Raw genomic sequence first — 23,414 nt, 5'->3', positions numbered from 1 at the left:
CAAAGTATATAAAGTAGTGGGTCTTTTCCATGAATAGAAACAAGAGCATGTGCCACAAGCACACAAAGCAGTGCAGACCCAATTTTCCCCATTTACAACTACCGCTGCATCCTTTCTTACATCCATAATGTACAAGCTCCTAACAAGATGATGAGGCCTCAGAAAAAGTTTTTTAAAGGGTTCCCATGGATCCTCTTTGTCCCTTCACCATCCATTAGGGCGGCCTGTACTGGGTAGTATAAGAGCCAATTCCAAGCTTGAACCCTTAACACCCACCTTAGTATATTGCACAGTGCATCACACACGAAATATCAGCTTCCCAATTGTGAACTTTTCATTTCTATGTAGCAACATTCCAGTAGCGCCTGCATACAGAGTATATATCTCCCAATTGAGATAATATTCCCGCGCTGGTATTTTCTATCATGATTTCCTACGTCGTAACTACAATCCCCTTCCCTTTTCATGAATGTGAACTACCGAATCAGACTATTTGCCGTTTTTTTTATAACATGAGCAACACGACGGGTGCCACATGTAGGACAGGATCTGCTTACCCTTCAGAAGCACCAGAGATCATCCCCAGTTTTTGGTGTTGCTCAGTCTTTATTTTTCTATGCTGTTTCTTGTGTACTTATATTTGTCCGTTTGCCCTTCTCATATTTAGCCATGGCCATGCAGACTAGACCATTTTGAGGGAATAGCCTCAATTAGCCTTCTCTTTTGCACAAACAGTTATTTTCTTGCTAGATTTACCCCTTCTGATAAGTTTGTGCGATCTTACAGTAAAACAACGGTGATTTGGGCTGATCAATTATCATTCTTTGTGTTAAAGTCACATCTTCAAATGCCATCAATGTCTCCCACGCAGTCCTTTTCCTTTTTAAGCAAACAGAGAACCGTATCAAAATTGGTAAATATAAAAAAGAAGATGTGGTATGATTGCAAATGAGATGCATGGATCACAAGAAGTGGGTTTCGTAAGGTAAGGACATAATACCAATTCAGCATACTCGTCAGGAAACACCTTGAAACTGTAACAACAGTCGATGTAGTCTCGGATGCGTACATAGACAATCTTTTGAAGGCTGCTACAAGAAGCAAGAGCTAGGGGAAAGGGAATACACAGACGAGTCCAGGTTCAAAACAAATTCCTCAAACAGTTTTTTTTTTTAAATGACGACAATAAGAAGAACCCTTTATAGTTTTCATTCACAGCAGCTTGCATTTTTGTTCAATAAAATTTTGAGAAAAGGTAGTTGTAGCAACAAATGCTCAGAATGTTATGTGTTATTCACCACATTATGATGTTTCAAGTTTAGCACCATGTTCACATAAAAAGGCTAGACACTAGAATCATGATGCATGTGTCTGATGCAAATGAGTCACGATTCGAACAGTCGATACTGATGTTGTTGTCATTGCTGTTTCGCTATTCCGAGATATAGGAGCAGACGAACTTTGGCTTGCGTTTTTTGAGTAGGAAAAGCTTTAGATATATATATATCTATACATAACCTTTCAAATGCACCACGCATTGAGCGATTACACGCTTGCTGGAAAAGGAAAAACAGACTGTGTTGATGACATGGATGGCGTTTATAGATGTTTGATAGAACGACAAATGTAAGATCAAACAAAAGTATCAGATGTGGTAAACGAAGAAAGAAAGCATCTGTTTTGGAAGAGGAAAGACTAATTAAAGCTGTTCCCGGACCACGACTCAGTCTAGTCTTTTCCTGCATAAAAAACGTGCAATATACCATGGCGGGTGTGAATGAGTAACACTCTTGTAATTGATTCCTTTGCTAGCTATCCCAGACGCTAATGGATATCGAAGAGACAAATATGATCCATGGGACCCCTTTTGGACCACTCTTAGTAAGGCCTCTTTATCTTGTCAGGATCTTGTACATTATAGATGTAAGAAAGGATGCCAGGGTCTTTGTAAATGTGGAAAATCAGGTCTCCAGTGCACTGCTTTATATACTTGTGGTGGTTATTGTGAATAAACATGTATTTGCAGCCATAAATAAGTAATTCTAAAGATGTTTGAGTACTTTAGTGACCTTATGTTGTTTAATCAATCTATCTAAAACTCTACATCGAAGATACAGAAGGGGACGAATCTCTGAATTTTACGCTATATCGTTTTTTTAACGGAAGTGTTTATAATTTTGTATTGAAACATTGTAAACATTATAGTAAATAAGTATTTTGAAGATAACTTCAAGCCAAAAGTGTAGTCACCGGCAATAAAATCATTTTGAAAATAAGTTGAATATCAAAATTAAACGCTGATATTTCTATGTCAACCATATTGGATATAACCGGAAGAAGGGGTTTTAAAGAGATAAGTCCTACACAATGTATCCATGAGGAGATCCAAAGGAAAGTTCCTGCACAATATACGGATAGTAGAAATACGTTAAAACACATTTCAATTAATCCCCCCTCCCCCCCCCCAAAAAAAAAATACGCTTGTTTAAGTACAATGTACGCCATGTTGGATTAAACAGGAAGTAGGGTTTTTAAAGTCATATAATCTATCAAATATATCAAAAAGTATCACATAACAAAGGATTGCGCCGAATATAATGATAGTAGCATGATAATAACGCCTTTTCAAATATCAGCCTACGATATTGGACCGATTCAAGTATAATATCCGCCATATTGAATTTTACCGGAGGTGGTGCATTTTTTCAAATGCCTCCCTATCTGAAATCAAAGAGTAATACTTGATGAAGCTTTGTGCCAAATTTCATGCTTGTAGCAGAATGTGCACAATTTTTCACGAAGCCGCCGTATTATGTTGATATAATGTTTTATTACAACTGTCACATCAACTTAACATTAACCAAGAAAACTAAACATTGACCAATGAACCATGAAAATGAGGTGAAGGTCTGATGACACCTGCCAGTTGGACATGTACACCTTACAGTCCTTCCATACACCAAATATACTAGACATATTACTTACAGTATATAAGATATGGACTTGACCACCAAAACTTAACCTTGTCCACTGATCCATGAAATGAGGTCAAGGTCAAGTAAAAACTGTCTGACGGGCATGAGGACCTTGCAAGGTACGCACATACCAAGTATAATTACCCTATTACTTATAATAAATGAGAATTTTACATCACAAAATATCTCAACTTTTTTTTCAAGTAGTCACTGAACCATGAAAATTAGGTCAAGGATAATGGTCATGTGACTGACGGAAACTTCTGTTATATCCGTAAATTCCATGGAGTCATAGAATACATGGTAGTTGGTTCATATCTTTTTTACTTTTTATAAACGTATCTATACTTACCATTCCCATCCACCCTTTTATTTCATTCAAACAGCAGGCATTTCTTATCTACCCAATTCATTTTCCCGTCCCATATAAAGTTCCAAATTATATTATTTAGCTCTTTAGTATATTTATCCGGAATTTCTCGTTTTTCGATCTCTTAAGACCAGAAAGAAAGTATCATATATTTTTTACTATAAGTGCGTTACCTGTAAATGTAGGCTTCCTACTATCCCATACGTGTATACAATTTTTAACTTTATCTATCATGTTTCTCCAAATATCACCGTCATCTATTACATAACAATGACACACTCCTAATGTTTTAACATTGCCTGTGATCCATTTGATTTTATCAAATTTAAATCGTTTTCTTTTAGAAGCCCCTAAAAGTAAGCCTTTTTTGTCATAGTTTATCCTAGAACCTGAAGCCATTTCGTATAAGGACAAAATTTTAAAAGTATTTTCTACAGATTTTTCATTTTTATTAAAAACCTGGGTGTCATCTGCAAACATACACAATTTAGTTTCTTTAAAGTTCCCTCCTGGTAATTTTAATCATTCTATTTTAATGTTAACCCTTATCGCACATGTCATGGGTTCAGCCTGTATGATATACAAGAGAGGCGCTATTGGACAACCTTGCCTAGCGGAGTGAGTAATCATAAAGTATATTGATACAAACTCATTGGTTTTAATACACGTAGTAGCATTGTACAATAACATTTTTATCCATGCTCTACATTTCCTGCAAAATTCAAATTTCTCCAATACAAAATCTATTCATTCCCATTCAACCATATCAAACGCTTTTTGTTGATCCAAAATTAAGATAATTTTTTCTTAATCTTCGTTGTCAATATATTCTATAATGTCCTGAATCATTCGCTTAGCCTCGCTTATATTTTACCTTTAACAAACCCTTTCTGATCGGTAAGAATAATTTTAGGCAATACTATCTAAGGTCTTTCAGATAGAATCATTGCAATAATTCTATAATCACAATTTAGCACAGTTAGTGGTCTCTAATTTCCCTTTCTCCTCCTTTATGTAGTAAGGTTAAGACCCCCTTATGTTGAGAGTTACTACTTATAGTATCATTAAAAATTTCTTGTAGTAAACAAAGAAATCGTCTTTTATTATATCTCAGTATCAAACATAAAATTCTGATATTATTCTATCTTCCACAGGTGATTTGTTCTAATTAAGCAATTTTAGTACCTTTTCTACTTCACAGGTATTTATATCTCTATCTAACATTTCTTTATCTTTCTTAAAATGTAAATATTTATAAATTGTCTGTAAAGATGAAAATAAACTGTGCCCATGAAAATGTCAAGGTTTAAAAAAAATAAAAAGACGGCTTTTCATGGGCACAGTTTTTTTTTTAGAATGTGGTTTAATGAACTTATTTGTTTTTTGTTTTTGGGCAATTCACTGTGCTGTTGAATATTAATCCTCTCAACCAAAAAATTGTTTAAAGAAATTTCTTATGAAATTCTGATATAAAAAAAATATTTGACCCCAACCCCAATTTTTTTTCACCTCCCCCTTTCCCTTATTCCAAAAATTATCTCAATTCAAATTTCTAATGGAATTTGCAACAATAACTACTCATTTACTAACAGAGTTTGGAGGTAATAGGCATTTTACATTGTATACACATTTCATTAAATTTAGTTGAGACAAACTTAAGTTAAGAGAACAGAAACGAAAAAATTCTGCAGTGTTTCCACTTGTACAGGGGCATAACCCTAGAATTGTAATCAAAGTGCTTATAATCACTGAATGGTTTAGGTGTAATACCACCAAATCATGGTTCGTCACATCAGGTTGTATACGAAAGTAGGTCGAAAAAAAAATTCCCTTGAATTAGACAGTTGTAGGTAATTAATCCTACATTTTATTGCAGTAAAACCATTTCTGTGTCATAAACATATGTCTTGGGTATTTCAAAATACCATTATTTTTTATTTGGGATTTCTATAGAAAATTTTGTAATCTTGAGGTTACATGGTGACTAAACCTTGTACACAGATAAAATAAGGGGAGAAATTTGATTGGTTAACTTCCAATGATGGTTATTTTCTTATACGCAATGAAATGTTATGTGAATTTTTTTCTATAGAACTGGACAGGATAAAACTTAACTCATGCCAAGTATTTCTTTATTTGAAACAAGGATAAATTCTGTACATTTTTTTGAAAAGTGCAAATTTAACAGACTAATAGGGGAAAATCAATGGTGTTACTTCACATATTATGGGAAGCTGTACATGCACCTTTGACATTGTGAGTAATCTCATGTGTTAAAATTTCTTGCTATTTAAGTGAAATAGTTCAAACAAGAGGTTGTAACAACGACAGCAAACCGGATTTATTAACATTTATTTGTATCCTGCCAATATCACAAGAACCATAACTGATGAACGGTGAAGTGAAAATCGTCAATATCAAATTTGACCTCTATTTTGTCATCAGTACCAACATATTAAAATTTGAAAAGCTCAGGTTGAATGGTTCATGAGTAAATGTACGGACACAACTGGAAAAGCCATTTTTCAATCTTTCAAGAACCATAACTCGTAAACGTTAAAAGTCAAAATCGTCATTATTGAACTTGACCTCCATTTTGTCATCAGTAACAACTTATTTAAATTTGGGAAGCTTTAGTTGAACAGTTCATGCGTAAATGCACGGACACGACTGGAAATGCCATTTTTCAATCTTTCAAGAACCATAACTCCTGAACGGTAAAAGTCAAAATCGTCATTATTGAACTAGACCTTCATTTTGTTGTCTGTAACAACATATTAAAATTTGAAAAGCTTTGGTTGAACGGTTCATGAGTAAATGCACGGACAACATTTAGTTGCCGCCCGCCCGGCCGCCCTACCGCCCGCCGTACATCCTCAAATCAATAACCGACATTTTTGTCACAAAAATCCGGTTAAAAATGAAATATTTTGAGTGCATTGAGTTTTCAAAACACATTTTATGAGAAAATTGTCTTGAAATAGGACTCTACCATGAATATTTAGTTGACAGAACAAGCCATACTAAAAAAAGGAGGGGGGGGGGGGGTTCTCATTATTTCTTCTATTCTGCTATAATAGAACATTTTCCTAGGTAATACTTAAATAAATATATAGTTTTAAGTAGATGAAATTATTTTTAATGCCGTAATGACAAATTATTTACTTAAAGAGAAGCCTTTTATGTCCCTCTTTGGAACGCGGCGTAAATTTAATTTTTACGTAAGGACTTATTGAAACCTCCTTGGAGACAGTAAACTTTTATATGAATTGTTTATTCTGCTAAAATCCTTCAATTACTCATTTCTTATAACATTTCTACCATAACTGAGTGAAAGTTACCTCGTTGTTTATATTTATTGGCCTGAAAAGTTGAAATTTTGAGGAAATGATAGGTATAAATTGACCAAAAAAGACCTTATAAGGAAAACAAAAAGGTCCATTAGTGGTATTAATCTTCCTTAAATCATCTTGTGTATCATATTCAACTGTTTGTAGGCAGATAAGATAGATATTTGATCATTTATTGGTCCACACTCTATTCTATCTTGATGTGGATTGGTTTGGATTTGTCGAAGAAATTTTGCTCGAATCGCTGTAGATGTCGTCTTTCATTATACTAGGTTTTTCTCAAACTATTGAACTGATTATGACAACACTTAATAGAAATGCTTGAAATAACCAGTATTACAAAGGGGAAAAGTTACATTCAGTTTAAAATGTCTTCTTTAAAGATTGCTGTAATTTATCAGTTGGTAGTAAAAGTGAATATTTCATTGTATATTGTATATAGCATTGATTTAAGTTGATTCAACTACTATTCTGGTCAAAGAAACATAACTCCAATTTAAATGCCTGTACCAAGTCAGGAATATGACAGTGCTTGTCCGTTCGTTTTCGATGCGTTTTGTTATTCGATTTTGCCATGTTATTATGGACTTTCCGAATTGATTTTCCTCTAAGTTTAGTATTTTTGTGATTTTACTTTTTATTGTCTTGAAACTACAAAAATTATTGTTTTGGCCCCTTTTTGGCCCTTTATTCCTACTGTTTGCCCCATAACCGTAAAGATATATCCCAACCTTTTGCTTATGGTATTACACATTGTGAAACAATTTCAGAACAATTGAAATACACAACATATTGTCATGACACTAGATAAACGCTTGTTTTGGGCCCTTAATTCCTAAACCTTAGGGACCATAAATTTTATTGATTTCTATTCACTTATACTTAAGTTATTATCCGGAAACCAGCCGTCTTCGGACGACGATGACGACAACGACGACTTGATACCAATATATGACCGCAAAAATTTTGTGGTTGTATAACAATCATCATTTCTTAATACATAATTTTCAAGCAATGTAATGGAGTTAATCAAACATATATATATATCGGTATTTTTAAATAGAATTGTATTACCTCCAATACACTGCTTTAAAGGGAGGTAATCACACATATGTATATCAGCATTTTTTACCCCCCCCTCCCCCCATTGGAGCAAGACCCCAAAAAAATCAATTCCAGCCTTTCCTTTGTAGTATGAAACCTTGTAGTATAATTTTGGAGATAAATTTAAACACAAGTTATTGTCTGTAAACTAGAAAAATGCTTCTTTTTGGCCCTTTTTTTGCCCCTTATTCCTTCATGTTCGTGGAAATTAACCCCAAACTCAATCTCAGCCTTCCCTTCGTTATAAGGAACATGGTGGTACAATTTCAGAGAGATCCATACAGTAACACTGAAGTTATTTTCCCGAAACTAGAAAAATGCTTGTTTTTGGCCCCTTTTTCCTAGACTGATTGCCCTTACCTTCTATTTATAGTATTAAACATTGTGGCACAATTTCAGAGCAATTGAAATACTTATACATAACTTATTGTCCTGAAACTAGATTAATGCTTGTTATGGGCCCCTTTTGGCCCCTTATTCCTAAACCTTTAATACCATAACCCCCAAATCAATCCCAACCTTCGTTTTGTGGTTATAAACAATTGTGTTTAAATTCTATTGATTTCTATGTACTTATACTAAAGTTATTATCTGGAAACCATCCGTCTTTGGACGGAAGATGCTGATGACGACGCCGACTATGTGATACCAATATACAACAAAAAATGTTTTTAATTTTTGCAGTCTATGAGAAATATGTATATAGCATTTAAAAATTATTTTTTAAAGAATAACGAAAGAAAAAAAATCCAATTTTTTTTTATCACTTAAAAATCTATTAAACTTATCTGTAACTATCTTCAATTATAATTGTGAGACACCACATTTAGCATATGTTTTTAAAACTAATAACAGGACAAATAAACAGGTGAAAACTATCTATAAAGGCTTTGTGTAATCAAACATTATGTATACAATTAACAATTTTCTGTTCAAAGGATAATAACTCAATCATAAAAATGTACCACTTATGGATATTAAAACGGACCTTTTCACCAACGAGAAAAGCTTTTAAAAATGGTAATTGAACTTGACCTTCATTTAACTGCAGGAAACACCATATCTAAATTTTTACCTATTATGTCTGTTTGTTTTGTTCACACATCATTGTCAATTTAACAGAATTTGATGTGTGAGGTTTAGCTAGCTATAAAACCAGGTTCAATCCACCATTTTCTACATAAGAAAATGTCTGTACCAAGTAAGGAATATGACAGTTGTTATCCATTCGTTTGGTGTGTTTGAGCTTTTGATTTTGCAATTTGATAAGGGACTTTCCGTTCTGAATTTTCCTTGAAGTTTTGTATTTTTATGATTTTACTTTTTTATGTTATTGAACGGACAATGTTTTAAAGAAAATAATTACTAAGTCAAATATTTGGTTATCTTTTAACATATATATATGAATACTCAAAACTTGTCACAGTATACAAATATGAATACTCAAAACTTGTCATAGTATACAAATATGAATACACAAAACCTATCAGCAGTTTTGAGCATATTATTATACTTAGAACATATGTTTAAAAATTTGCTTTTGTTATGACTTAAAAGTATTATAACATCATTATTCAAATAATTATCCCAATAAAATATACTTTTTTAACAGATCTGATTTAATCAAATTTGGAGGAGATTGGTTCTGTAACTTTTTGAACAAAAATTTAATACAGGTCTTTTTTAATAATACCTAAATAGCTAATTCAAATGGTGACAAGACAACACACCCTATAACAACAATAATTCTGTTATTGAAACATCAGTAAAAATCAAATTTTATCAAAATTTCACAAAGCATTTGTTCAAAACTAAACAGAATCATCCTTCTCTTGACTGAAATCAAGATGCTGGCTAGGTTGGAGTGTATATTGAATGTTTTCCAAGTTTTCCTGTTGTTGCATGCCTCCTCGTGCAATCTGAACACCACCATTAGATTCATTTTCTTGTCCTCCAGTTTGCCGAGACTGCAAAATCTGATGTTGCATTTGATCATTTAGGGTAAGAAGCTGATGAATCTCTTGTTCTGTCATTTCGTTGTATATGTTTTCATCAGGTTCTATCTCTCTTGCACGACGCTCTTTAGTAGCCTGAAAAGTCGCCAGAAGAGAAAAAAAACTGATGAAAACATAGTTATGAAATGAGTTTGTTTTGTTTTTAAAATCCACAACATTTTATCTATATTCGATTTACTAGCTTTAACCTGAACTAAAGTACATTTAAATTGAAACAAAAATGTGTCCATAGTACCTGAATGCCCACTCGAGTTATCATTTTCTATGTTCAGCGGACCATGAAATTGGGGTCAAAAATCTAATTTGGCATTAAAATTAGAAAGATCATATCATAGAAAACATGTGTACTAAGTTTCAAGTTGATTGGACTTCAGCTTCATCAAAAACTACCTTGACCAAAAACTTTAACATGAAACTCACACTATCATTTTCTATGTTCAGTGGACTGGGGTCAAAATCTAATTTGGCAGATCATAACATAGGGAACATGTGTACTAAGTTTTAAGTTGATTGGACTTCAACTTCAACAAAAACTACCTTGACCAAAAGATTTAACCTGAAAAGGGACAGACGGACGGACAAACGAACAGAAGGACAAATGGACGGACATACAAACAAACAGACACACAGACCAGAAAACATAATGCCCCTCTACTGTTGTAGGTGGGGCATAAACAAACATCAGCTTTTGTTTCTTCTATAATATTTAACTATTGACACCAAGATGTGTCTCATCTGCTAGTAATATTGATAGCAATATAGCAACACTTAATTTGCAATGAAAACCATAAATAATATCAAAAGTCAATTGAACTGTGAAAGTTACATAACCTAATAATTTACTTTTGGATGTAACATGTCTTCTGATTCAGATTTGCTGACAGTGTTTTGTTTATCATCTCATAGACATAATTATGTCATTTGATCTTCACGTCATCAACGTTCTTTCATGATTTAAGCCAGTTCAAAATGAAATTTTAGAATTAAATTATAAGAAATGACTGTAATATTTTTTCTGTCTATTCAAAATAACATAAAGAAGAATGTGTGTCCCCAGTACACAGATGCCCCATTCACACTATCATTTTCTATGTTCAGTGAACCGTGAAAATGGGATAAAATCTCTAATTTGGCATTAAAATTAGAAAGATCATATTATCGGGAACATGTTTACCAAGTTTCAAGTTGATTGGACTTCAACTTCATCAAAAACTACCTCGACCAAAAACTTTAACCTGAAGCAGGAAGAACGGACGGACGAATGAAGGAACCCAAGCACAGACCAGAAAACATAATGCCCATAAATTAAATGGGGCATAAAAATATAGTCCGCACTTAATAATAACCCGCTTCGCTGGTTATTCAGTGTGCACCACATCTTTGATGTTGTGTTTAAATTTCATAGTGTTTAAATTTCATAGATTTCTATTTACTTAAACTAAAGGTATTGTGCAAAAACCAAGAAAATTGCTTATTTGGGCCCTTTTTTGGCCCCTAATTCCTAAACTGCTGGGACCAAAACTCCCAAAATCAATCCCAACCTTTCCTTTGTGGTCATACACCTTGTGTTTAAATTTCTTAGACTTCTATTAGCTTAAACTAAAGTTATAATGCGACAACCAATGTGTCTTCGGACGACGACAATGCCAACATCATACCAATATACGACTGCAAATTTTTTGTTGTCGTATAAAAATCATATCAATATCTTCAAGAATGACCTAAAACAGTGTGGAAAACTGATTATTTAAGTGAATTTACACCTGGCCTGGGTGAAGTAATTGGTTGCCTTATCCTTCGCAAACACTGAGGATAAATTTGGATATTATGTGTAAAGGAGTATGTCCAGTAAGACCCCTTTTTGGCCCTAAAATATAGCAGTTTTACAAAATTGTTAAAATGTATACTTTGTTATTTATTGGAAAGAAGAATGCTTGTGCTACACAAATATGGACTGTTTTTGACAAAACAATGCACAAGTATCGGGTACTAGCATCATAAAGTCATGCTAAATTACTGAAATCTTCACAATTTTAGCATTTTAGTTAAATTTTAGAAGGATTCCGTTTTAAATAAAAGTGGCCACAGGTGTGTTCATTCTTAATATTAAAATGTAAGTTGTATTTGATGATAATACATTACAAATATAAAGGTTGAGGATGAACACGGATGTGGCAACTTTCATTTTTGACAAAAACCTGAAAAGTGACATTTTTTGGCATATTTGATAGATTTTTCATGTTTAAGCTAAAATCGGTGCGTTTTTAATGAGAAAATCAGTTTAAATCATTCACACAAACTAATTGAATCAACTGAAATAGACACTAAAGTGTTTAAAAAGTGTCCAAAATCTTTCGTCAGATGAACCTGAAATTTGAGGCCAAAATCGGCCATTAACTACTCCTCTCCAACAAATCTATGACTTCTGTGAATTATTTCTTAAATGAAATATATCCTTTATCAAAAAGATTATTTGGTAAATGAAAAAGTTCACTTCATCCATTTTTTTTTAATATAAAGCATTCAGAAAATTAGTCCATTCAGAATCATTAACAAACAAACCTACCACTAAATTCTTCAAACCATTTACCTAAGAAAAGGGAACAAATCCAAAATGTCATTTATCATTAATAAAAATATCTTTTAAACAAATTGCTTCGCTGAGCTCAGCTGGATACTACAGCAGAGGTCCAACCCTGAACAGTTATACAGTCAAACCTGAGTAAATGGGTAAAAATTCAGGGAACACAAAGTTTCTTAAATTTCTATAGACAATGAATTAAGAAGATTCAAAACAACGATCTTTTAAAGTTATTACTTTTTCACGTTTTTTATTTACATTTTTTCATTTTACATCGTCCATCATAAATTAATTAACCAACTTATGGACAAATAGGAAACGTGAATACACCGGCCCACTGTCCAAACTGGCCTTTTTCCATAGTCCCGTAGCCAGTTGGTTTATACAGGTTTTACTGCAATAGGTTTCTGACAGAATAACTGTAGTCAAAGAACTAAGAATTGGTGATATGATTTGAAATTATATCTAATTTTTGGCTTTTGGAGTTTGTAACCATAATTATTAATTTAAATACATTGTTCTTTAAATGTGATTGAATTACCTCCCTTACACTGCTTTTAAATTGTCTTAATTGTCCAGTTACCAGAAAAAGCCCCTCCCCCCCCCATTCCTAAATGTTTTAGCAATAACCCCCAAAAATCAATCCTAACCATCCCTTTGTAGTATGGAAACTTGTGTTATAATTTCAGAGATTCATACACTAAAACACAAGTTATTGTCTGGAACTTACAAAATAGCTTATTTGGGGCCCCTTTTTTTGGCCCCTAATTCCTAAACTGTTGGGACCATAATCCCCAGAATCAATCCCAACATTTTTTTGTGGTTATAAACCTGGATAGCACCTCTGGAAACTTTGCAACTGTATATGTGAATTATTTCAAATAGGTTATAGACGTGTATTATTTCAAATATGTATTTAATCACAGTTTTGATTTTTCAAACAAAACCATTGTCTCGCCAGCAATTTCCAACCAGATGCTCTGCAGGGCGCAGCTTTATACGACCGCAGAGGTCGAACCCTGAACAGTTGTGGCAAGTATTGATGGACACAACTTTTAAGCTTGGTACAGCTCTGAATCTAGATTGTGATTAAATAGTTGACACAACATAGGTTTCTGACACAGAATGAATGTGGTCTAAGAACTTAAACTTAAAAACTTAAAAATTTTAAATTGGACATTTACATATTATGGTCAAATATCCAAAATCTAAATACATGGTTAGAGTCAGTATATCATAGAACCCCTTGGACTCAATTTTTGATGAAATCAAATAATGTTCAATTTTAGACCCTTTAGACCTCAATGTAGACCAATTTGATAACCGGGCCCAAATATTAAAATCTAAATACATTCAGCATATTCGAGAACCCCATATATTGAATTTTTGTTGAAATCAAACAAAGTTTAATTTTTGACCCTTTGGACCTTTGGACCAATTTGAAAACGGGACAATACTGTGCAATTGAATATTTCTTGCTATTGCGCAATATATTGCAATTAGATATTTCTTGCTATTGCGCAATACTGTGCAATTGAAGATTGCCTGCTATTGCACAATACTGTGCAATTGAATATTTCTTGCTATTGCGCAATATATTGCAATTAGATATTTCTTGCTATTGGGCAATACTGTGCAATTGAAGATTTCTTGCTATTGCACAATATTGTGCAATTGAAAATTTCTTGCTATTGCACAATACTTAATATAATAATTTTGGACCCTGATTTGGACCATAATCAAAAATCTAAGTACATGTTTAGATTCGGCATATCAAAGAACCCCAAGAATTCAATTTTTGTTAAAATCAAGCTAAGGTTAATTTTGGACCCTTTGGACCTTAATGTAGACCAATTTGAAAACAGGACCAAAAATCAATCCCAACCTTCCTTTTGTGGTCATAAACCTTGTGTTTAAATTTCATTGATTTCTATTTACTTATACTAAAGTTATTGTGCGAAAACCAAGAATAATGCTTATTTGGGCCCTTTTTTGGCCCTTAATTCCTAAACTGTTGGAACCAAAACTCCCAAAATCAATCCCAACCGTCCTTTTGTGGTCATAAACCTTGTGTCAAAATTTCATAGATTTCTATTCACTTAAACTAAAGTTATAGTGCGAAAACCAAGAAAATGCTTATTTGGGCCCTTTTTGGCCCCTAATTCCTAAAATATTGGGACCAAAACTCCCAAAATCAATCCCAACCTTCCTTTTGTGGTCATAAACCTTGTGTTAAAATTTCATTGATTTCTATTCACTTTTACTAAAGTTAGAGTGCGAAAACTAAAAGCATTCGGACGACGACGACGACGACGCCAACGTGATAGCAATATACGACCAAAAAATTAAAATTTTTGCGGTCGTATAAAAATTAAGAATCTGAATACACAGTTAGATTTGGCATATCAAAGAACCCCAATAATACATTTTTTGATGAAATCAAACAAAGTTTAAATTTGACCCTTTTGGCCCTAATTCGTTTGGACCAAAACTCCCAAAATCAATCCAAACCTTCCTTTTGTGGTCACAAACCTTGTGTTAAAATTTCATAGATTTCTATTAACTTATACTAAGGTTATTGTGCAAAAACCAAGAAAAATGCTTATTCATTTTTTTTACATAAATAAGGCCGTTAGGTTTCTCGTTTGAATTGTTTTACATTGTCTTATCAGGGCCTATTATAGCTGACTATTCGGTATGGACTTTGCTCATTGTTGAAGGCCGTACGGTGATCTATAGTTGTTAATGTCTGTGTCATTTTGGTCTTTTGTGGAAAGTTGTCTCATTGGCAATCATACCACATCTTCTTTTTATATTATTTGGTCCCTTTTTGGTCCCTAATTTCTTAACTGTTGGGACCAAAACACCCCAAAAACTTTCCTTTTAACCTTGTGTTTAAATTTCATAGATTTCTATTCACTTTTACTAAAGTTAAGAGTGCGACACCAAATGTCTTCGGACGACGACGACAACGCCAACGCAATACCAATATACGACCAAAAATTTTTCAATTTTTGCGGCCGTATAAAAATCACTTTTTATGCCCCATTTATGGGCATTATGTTTTCTGGTCTGTACGTCTGTTCGTCTGTCTGTCCCATTCAGGTGAAAGTTTTTGGTCGAGGTAGTTTTTGCCCATGCAGCCAACTCGTGATGGCGTCCGTAAAATTTACGAAGGGATGATTTCAACTTCACCATTTGGAACTCTTGGTTTAATATCTTTCTTGTGAGCAGTAACCCTCTATCAAGAAAATCATGATAGGAAATGCAAGCACAGGAATATCGTATCAATTGGGAGATATATACCCCGTATGCAGGTGCTGCTGGAATGTTGCTACTTAGAAATGGAATGTTCACAATTGGAAAGCTGAAATCATCTCTTTTGTCGTAAAGTTTTGTTTTCAACCGACCCTCATTGTCAATTTCTAGATGTAAGTCAAGATATGAAGCCGACTCAACTGTATCTGTAGTATCCATTATCTCCAATTCAATGGGATAGATGCGTTCCACTTAGTCAGCAAATTTTGAATTGTTTAGTGAAAGAACGTCATCTATATAGCGGAAAGTAGAGTTAAAGGATATTGCTAACTTCTTATCTTTCTTCCTAAGAAGTGCCTGCATGAAGTCAGCCTCATAATAATAAAGAAACAAGTCGGCAAGTAGAGGGGAACAGTTTGTTCCCATTGGGATGCCGACAGTCTGTTGAAAAACACGTCCTCCGAACGTTACAAATATGTTGTCAATCAAGAAATCAAGCATCTTGATAATATCGGTTTCAGAGAATTTTTTGTTTGAATCAGAGTGATTCTTTACAAAGTATGATTTATCCCTCCCTAAGACAAGATACTTGTATCTACGTTGGCGATTCTTTTTTTATGAAAATAGTATAATAGGGAACAATTTGACAATGATTGAATTTAGTAGGGTCAACCCTGTGATTATGACCCGTGCAAATATAGCAAAATCTGAAATACACCGTTTCGTGGTGCACATGTCAGATGAGAAACGTACAGATAAGGTAATAGGTAACAGGTGAATATACTTTTGGTATCGATATCTGATTCGCCCCGGAACTTGTTAATTTTATGGCAATATAAATTATGTGGAAAACGAAAGAATCTGGAGTGGTGTAATTTTTAATCAACACCATTGTCCTATATTGGATATATATAAAATTGAATTCTTGGATTTGTCGTTTTACCCCATGACGGCTGACAAATTGGACCTCGTTATCTTTGTATTATAGATGTTCCCTATGAGATAATCTCTCTAATTTTAATGCAAAATTACTCCATTTTCACGGTCCACTGAACATTTGATAGTGACAAATGATAGTGCAGATGGGGCATGCATGTACTATGGACACATTCTTGTTTTATATATCTATACTTCTAAATCTAAAGACCGTTTATATGTTCACCTTATAAATCTATAACCGAATAAGGCTACAAGTCAAACTTATATATAAGGGTATAAATACTTGATAGGGTATACTGAAAATTTCACCCCTTTACATCTAGAATGGTAAAAGTGACGCCAACAAAATTCAAACTTGACTTGTGTTTTGTGGTTTTATAAGCATTGCGTAAATAAGTTTTATAAAATTTGGTTCAGGCAAACTAAAGTAAGAGAACAGAAATCAATTTTGGGATGTATGGACATACGTACAAGTAAGGGACATACATACTTACAGAAAACAACGAGGATAAAACTCAATATGGTGGGGGCATATCAATAGTAGTATGACCTCAAGAAGTTTTTATACACTAGATTCATACAATGTTGATCTGAGGTTCTTATAACCCTGTAACACATTTTAGTTGCTGCTGTGTAATTACCATTGAGGCAATGACACTTGAGATTTTTGTTTTAAGCCACTTATTTGATATACTTGTAATCATTGCCTTTGTGTTAGGACGACACATTGTTAATTATAGGTCAATCTTAAAGAAGCATACTGCCACAGGAGTAAAGTGGAAGGATAAAAAGTTCTGGATCTGCCACTACATTGTTAAACACTAAGAAAATCATTTTGCTAGGACATGGACAAATGATACTAATTCATTTTAATAATTTCTACAGCTCTTGTCTTTAGCTTGATCTCGGTCTTGATACACAGAACTATAATATTCTAAGAAGTAGATGATGACTCGGTTGCTTTTAAATTATACGAATTCTATGATACTAATTGTCAAAAGACAATGTTTTTCTGTTGTCAGTTTAATCCACTTGAGCATGCTGAACGAGTGGAGGTCCATATATCCACATTGGAATGTGAAACAGCTAGTATTTAAATAACTGAATTAAAAGTTTTCAAATGATTTTTGGCATCAAAACTTTCAGATCGATGTCAGCATGTCAGTTTGACAAAAACAATGCACTTTTCTATTAAAGCCAGTATTTACCTTTACTCGTCCTTGGCGTGAGACATAAGCCATATAATTATCAATTATTTTATATTCTATCACCTGTGTATTGTTAAAATAAAGGTTGCACTTCTGTAAATATTGACAATGCAATTTCCCATAGGAACTCCTTTTACGGCTAAAACTGTACCAATTTTACTATAAAGTTTTGAAAAAAATCTTATCCTAGAATTGAAAGTTCATATCGCTTCAATTTTTTTCGAGGGTCAAAATATAGGGCTGTGCGGCATATTTTCTAAACTACCCCTACCTCGAATGAAGGGTTTCCACAGATTTCAATGTAAACACTATGCATGTGTATATTTACTGGTAACATTCCCAAGTTATGTCTCTATGAGATGGAACACAGAGAGCATAACCGGGAACCAGTATGTAAACAGAATTAATTTTCTTATGAATATTCTTAATCTCCCCAAAAGAGGTGTGGTTTGAGAAACAGCTGTATTTACAAAGTGCAACCTAAATCAAACCATTATCACTTGTCAATTATCCAACAACTTGGTCAAATATCAACTTGTTCTCGCAATTACCGGACTCTTTCGATACACTCTGGATTTTACTTATTCAATAATAAACAGTTGTAATTATCATACATAGTAAAAAATGGTGCAGGAAAATGTTCATTCATGATTTCTTTTGATTTCTTTTGATTTTCTCTTCAGCCAATGGCCGATCCACAAAGTAGTGTTTGTGATACGTATTTGCAAAATGAAGTTAAATTCATCTGAATTGTTGGTGAACATTCATTCCTTTTTTATTCAAGCTGTAATTTTTCAAAAGAGTAGCAACTCAAAATATCCAAGAATCAGAATTCGAACACTAGTTCTACATTATCTTGGAGCAGAAAATTGCGATAGTCTGTCTCAACGGAAGTTGAGGCCGACGCCTAAGGAAAGTAGCTATAGCTAGCTATAGCAAACTTTCCTAAAAAGATGTTTCATATGAAGGTTGATAATGAATGCAAAGTGATAATGAAAGAGACTTTTTAATTTAATACTAACAAAATTAAAGAGTGGATAATATATCAAATGAATAAACAAACTTGAAAGTTAACAATAAACTGATTAGCCAAGGCAAAAAAGAACTAACCAGTAGATAAACTACAGTCTTCTACAAAACACAACATAGAAAACTTAAAAGTTAGCTATGTAATAGTACATACCTGCTGTGCTTTCCGCTCATCCTCTTGTACTCTTTGCAATCTCTCTAATTCTTCTTTGGACATGATATAATTATCTGGTATCTTATAATCTCTTGGTCTTGGTTGAGAGCACATTTCACACCCAGGACGAGTTGGAAGATTTAAAAATGTACATGCTTGACAATGCCAACCAACCTATCAAAGACAAATATTATCTTATGAAAATTAAGAAATTGCATTGCTGTGCAAAGCTGGATAAGACTGCAGATGTCCATCCCTAAAAAGATGGGGCCAAAATAGACACAATATTGACGCTTGACACAGGTCTGAATTTGGATTGTAATTGAATTTTTGACACATAATAGGTTTCTGACACAGAATAACTGCAGTCAAAGAACTTCAAATTGGTTATGTGATTTGAATTTATATTTTTTTTTGCTTTAGTGCAAAACACCATGATGTTACAATGACCCCCCCCCCCCCCCACCCAAAAAAAAATAAATTTACACTTTTTTTTTTGCTTATGTACAAAACACTATGCTGTTGAATAATAACCCCCCAAAAATTGTCCCCCTTCCAATTTTCACCTCTACCCGTTCCCTGATTCCAAATTTTTTTTCCCCTCAACTCAGTATTTCAATTCAAATTTCTAATGGAGTTTTCAACCATAATTACCCTCTTGAATACATCATAAAAGTTTTAAAATAAAAAAGGACACACAAAGTCATGGCTGAAATTAATAATAAATAAAAGTAACTGCTAAAACTAATTGACAGCTAATCACCTCAAGACCATCATCCTTTCTCAATACATAATTTACAAGCAGTGGAAGGGAGTTAACCAATCAAACATTGTTTTTTAAATTGATTTCGATTACCTCCCTTACACTGCTTTTAAATTGTCTCAATTGTCCTTTACCTAGAAAACCCCTTGTTTTTCCCTTGTTTTTGCACCTTATTCCGAAATGGTTTGAGCCATAGCCCAAAGTCAATCCTGACCATCTCTTTATAGTATTGAAACTTGTGGTATAATTTCAGAGAGATTCATATACTTTTTACAAGTTATTGTCTGGAAACTACAAAAAACTTATGTGGGCCCTCAATTCCTAAACAGTGGGGACCATAACCCCCAAAATCAATCCCAACCTTCCTTTATTGGATATAAACCTTGTGTTAAAATTTTATTGATTTCTATTTACTTTTTATAAAGTTATTATCAAGAAACCTTCCGTCTTTAGAAGATTCTGACGACGACGACTACACGATAGCAATATATGACCATTTTGTGATAATAAGCATTATGTATAAGTTTCAATTCATTTGTTTGAGGCAGACTTAAGTGAAAGATAAGAAACGAATAATTCAGTTATTTTTACATTTGTAAAAGAATAACTATATAATGGTTAAAGTGATAAAACCATTATTCATCTGTATTTTTTGTTAATTAGCGTTGTGTATAAGTTTAATAACATTAATTTGAGGCAAATTAAAGTAAGAGAACGAAAACTAACTTTGGGACGTACATAAGCACAGACCAAATACATAATGCCTATAAAATGGGACATAAAAAACTTGTTGAAACTGATTATTTAAGCGACCAAAACTCTGCACAAAATCATCAGACTGGAAAAAAAATCAAACTTGAACTGTAACTTGTTATGATAAAACGAAATACTAACTATCCAAATCAATATCTGCAAGAATGACAAAAAAAGGTGCTGTCAGAATACTGATTATTTTAGTGAATTTTATACATCAAAGGACCATAAATCTTCACAAAATCATCATACCTGAACAAAGTTCTAACTTGATCTGTCTTGATAAATATACATATCAATACTTTCAAGCTTAAAGAAAAAAGTGTGGAAAACTGATTTGCTGGACTGATGGATGAACAGACAGACAGACAGAGTGCAAATCTAAAGTCCCCTTCAACTTTGTCGGTAGGGGACAAAAACAATGAATGAGGTTGTTAAATTTGATAAATGCCTTTTTGTGCTTCTTTGTTAAATATTTGTTTGTTTTTATAGCGATTAAGATTTTAACACATTGTTGACTGCTGTACCCCAATTTTTGACATTTTTTACCATCGTTGTCAATATAATGGAATTTGATGGGACTGTCATATAAGTGAGCATTTCAGCTAGCTATAAAACCAATTCAATCCACCATTTTCTACATAAGAAATAACTGAACAAAGTCAGTGAGACTGACATGTACATTATTTAATATTACCAAGCACCAAATATACTTGACCTTTTGCATATCGTGTGAAAAAAAGACCCCAAAACTAAAAAAAAACTTAATTTTGACAACTCAACCATGAAAATAAGGTCAAGGTCAGATGGCAGTTGTCGTTGGACAAGTACACCTTATAATCATTCCATACACTAAATTTAGTAGACCTATTGCATAAAGTATAAGAAAAACAGAACAAAACACAAAAACTTAATTATAACCACTGAACCATGAAAATGAGGTCATGGTCAGATGACATCTGCTCGTTGTACATGTACCATCCTTCTATACACCAAATATACTAAACCTATTGCATATGAACTTGACAACCAAAACTTAACCTTGTTCAATGACCCTTGAAATGAGGTTGACATGGCATTCAATACGCTGTACTACCCAGTGATACTCCAATACTCAAGTACTTGTTGACATCCCTGATTAAAATTGATCGTAAGTTATTCTTAAATGTGTATAACTTTTCTTTTTTTTTACTCTCAAGACTTTTTTGCATTAAAAGCCTCTGGATTTTTTTTATTTTTTTAAAATGTTATAAGACTTTTAAATTAATTACTGATTTATCTAATGCACTAGCAATTGCTTCTTCTCTTGCTGGCTGTGGTTTCTTGGCTGGTGCTTTACCAAATTCTCTTGGTGTTGGAGATGTAGAAGATTTTCCAATCATTTCTGCATTAGAAAATGGCAACTCCTTCATTTGATTCTGCGGTAAACCTGGTTCAGTCATTACAGTATCAACATAACCTGTAGTAAAAAGAAACATAATTTTATATTGTCTTTTTTTAGTTATCCTCTCCTAAAGTCCTTTTGCAATGGTGTGCTAGTTGGTAAATCTTATAGGCCATCTCTAAAAATTACAGGCTTACCTTCTACAGACCCCATAAGGAGACTCCCAAATTGCCTCAAAACTCTCATTAATAGCAGAATAAGGACAACAAATTGCAAAACAGCTATGATCTAAGGATTTGAATATGTGAACATTCATATTCATTACAATTCAATAAGTGAACATTCACATTCTTTACAATTCAATAAGTTTAATATCATCTATGTATTGGTTACCTTAACTACAAAAAAAAAACAAGAGTGCACATCTTCTTTACTAACCGTTGATTCTATGTTGATAATCCTAAATTTAAAGCTTTACAACTTTGAGTATCACATAAACTTAATATGATTCAAGAAAATGAGGCCAAGGTCAGACTAACCGAACAAGAAATACAAGTCCACCTTAAAATCATTCAATACACCAAATATAGTTGACCGATTGCTTATAGTATATAAGAAATCGACTTAACCAAGAAAACTAAACATTGACCAATGAACCATGAAAATGAGGTCAAGGTCAGATAAACCCTGCCAGACAGACATGCACACCTTACAATCAAAACATGCATTAAATATTAATTGAATTTTTATTTTTATTCAATTTCTTGCCTTTGTGCTGTTGCACAATACTAAATAAATCTGTTGTCAGACTATAAACAAAGAATAAGCATCGTCACTGACAAATTTTTTCTTAGAAAAATTGGCAATTTCTTCAATCTCGAAGAAATATTGACACCCCCCCCCCCCCCCTTTATGTTGCCAATACAAAAATATTCAAAGACATTATCTTTTTAATTTCTAAAATATAAAGGATAAAAAATTGTCCCCATCCCCTGAATCCCCCCTCCCCAATTTATATTTATTTAATTCCCCGCAGAGCTCCAGATAAGAATTCACAAATTGGGTTTTTTACCCACCATTTTCTTATATAATTGGGTGATAAAGTTTTTAATTGCATTATCAATTCCAATTCACCCCTCATGTTAATATCAAATTGGGTTTTTCACCACCAAGCTCCTTAATGTATTGGTTTTTTTCATCAACACAATATTGAATATTTAGACAATATCAACCCCAGATATTTTTCCATCCTTAATATGTTTCTTTCTTTGTTTAGCTGTTTTATTTGCATGATTTGGTTTAGGGTTAGGGTTATTTGCTAGCTGTTTTATTTGATTTATTCACTGAGAAGCAATTGTAGGTTTAATTTGTGTTCCGTTTCAAACCTTTTGCCAGTTTTGTATTTTCTCATATAAACTGTAAAAAAACGAATATATGTATTCACAGGCACTCGTCTTATACCTTTATATAATAAATTCTGAGACCAGTGACTGTGTGTGTATTCATTAATTAACTCTAAAATGAAAAAAAA

General features: G+C 33.2%; 1 protein-coding gene across 2 annotated transcripts in view; it reads right to left on the bottom strand.

Annotated features, from left to right (window-relative positions):
• LOC139525462 (ranBP-type and C3HC4-type zinc finger-containing protein 1-like) overlaps window positions 1-23,414 on the bottom strand; it is a 219,007-nt gene that overhangs the window by 68,471 nt on the left and 127,122 nt on the right. Inside the window, exons 6-8 of one of the 2 annotated variants that reach the window (XM_071320814.1) lie at window positions 21,771-21,958; window positions 18,984-19,157; window positions 9,175-9,889 (exon numbers count right to left, since the gene is read on the bottom strand). In XM_071320814.1, the coding sequence (XP_071176915.1) occupies window positions 9,611-9,889; window positions 18,984-19,157; window positions 21,771-21,958 (641 nt within the window). In that variant the 3' untranslated portion in view covers window positions 9,175-9,610. Of the gene's footprint in view, window positions 1-9,174; window positions 9,890-18,983; window positions 19,158-21,770; window positions 21,959-23,414 lie in introns of those variants that run through there. The other variant, XM_071320813.1, reaches the window with a different exon arrangement.

Source organism: Mytilus edulis, chromosome 5, assembly GCF_963676685.1.
Source record: "Mytilus edulis chromosome 5, xbMytEdul2.2, whole genome shotgun sequence".
NCBI lineage: Eukaryota > Metazoa > Mollusca > Bivalvia > Mytilida > Mytilidae > Mytilus > Mytilus edulis.
The sequence above is the reverse complement of the archived record's forward strand: the minus strand, read 5'-3'. Positions and strand labels throughout refer to the sequence as shown.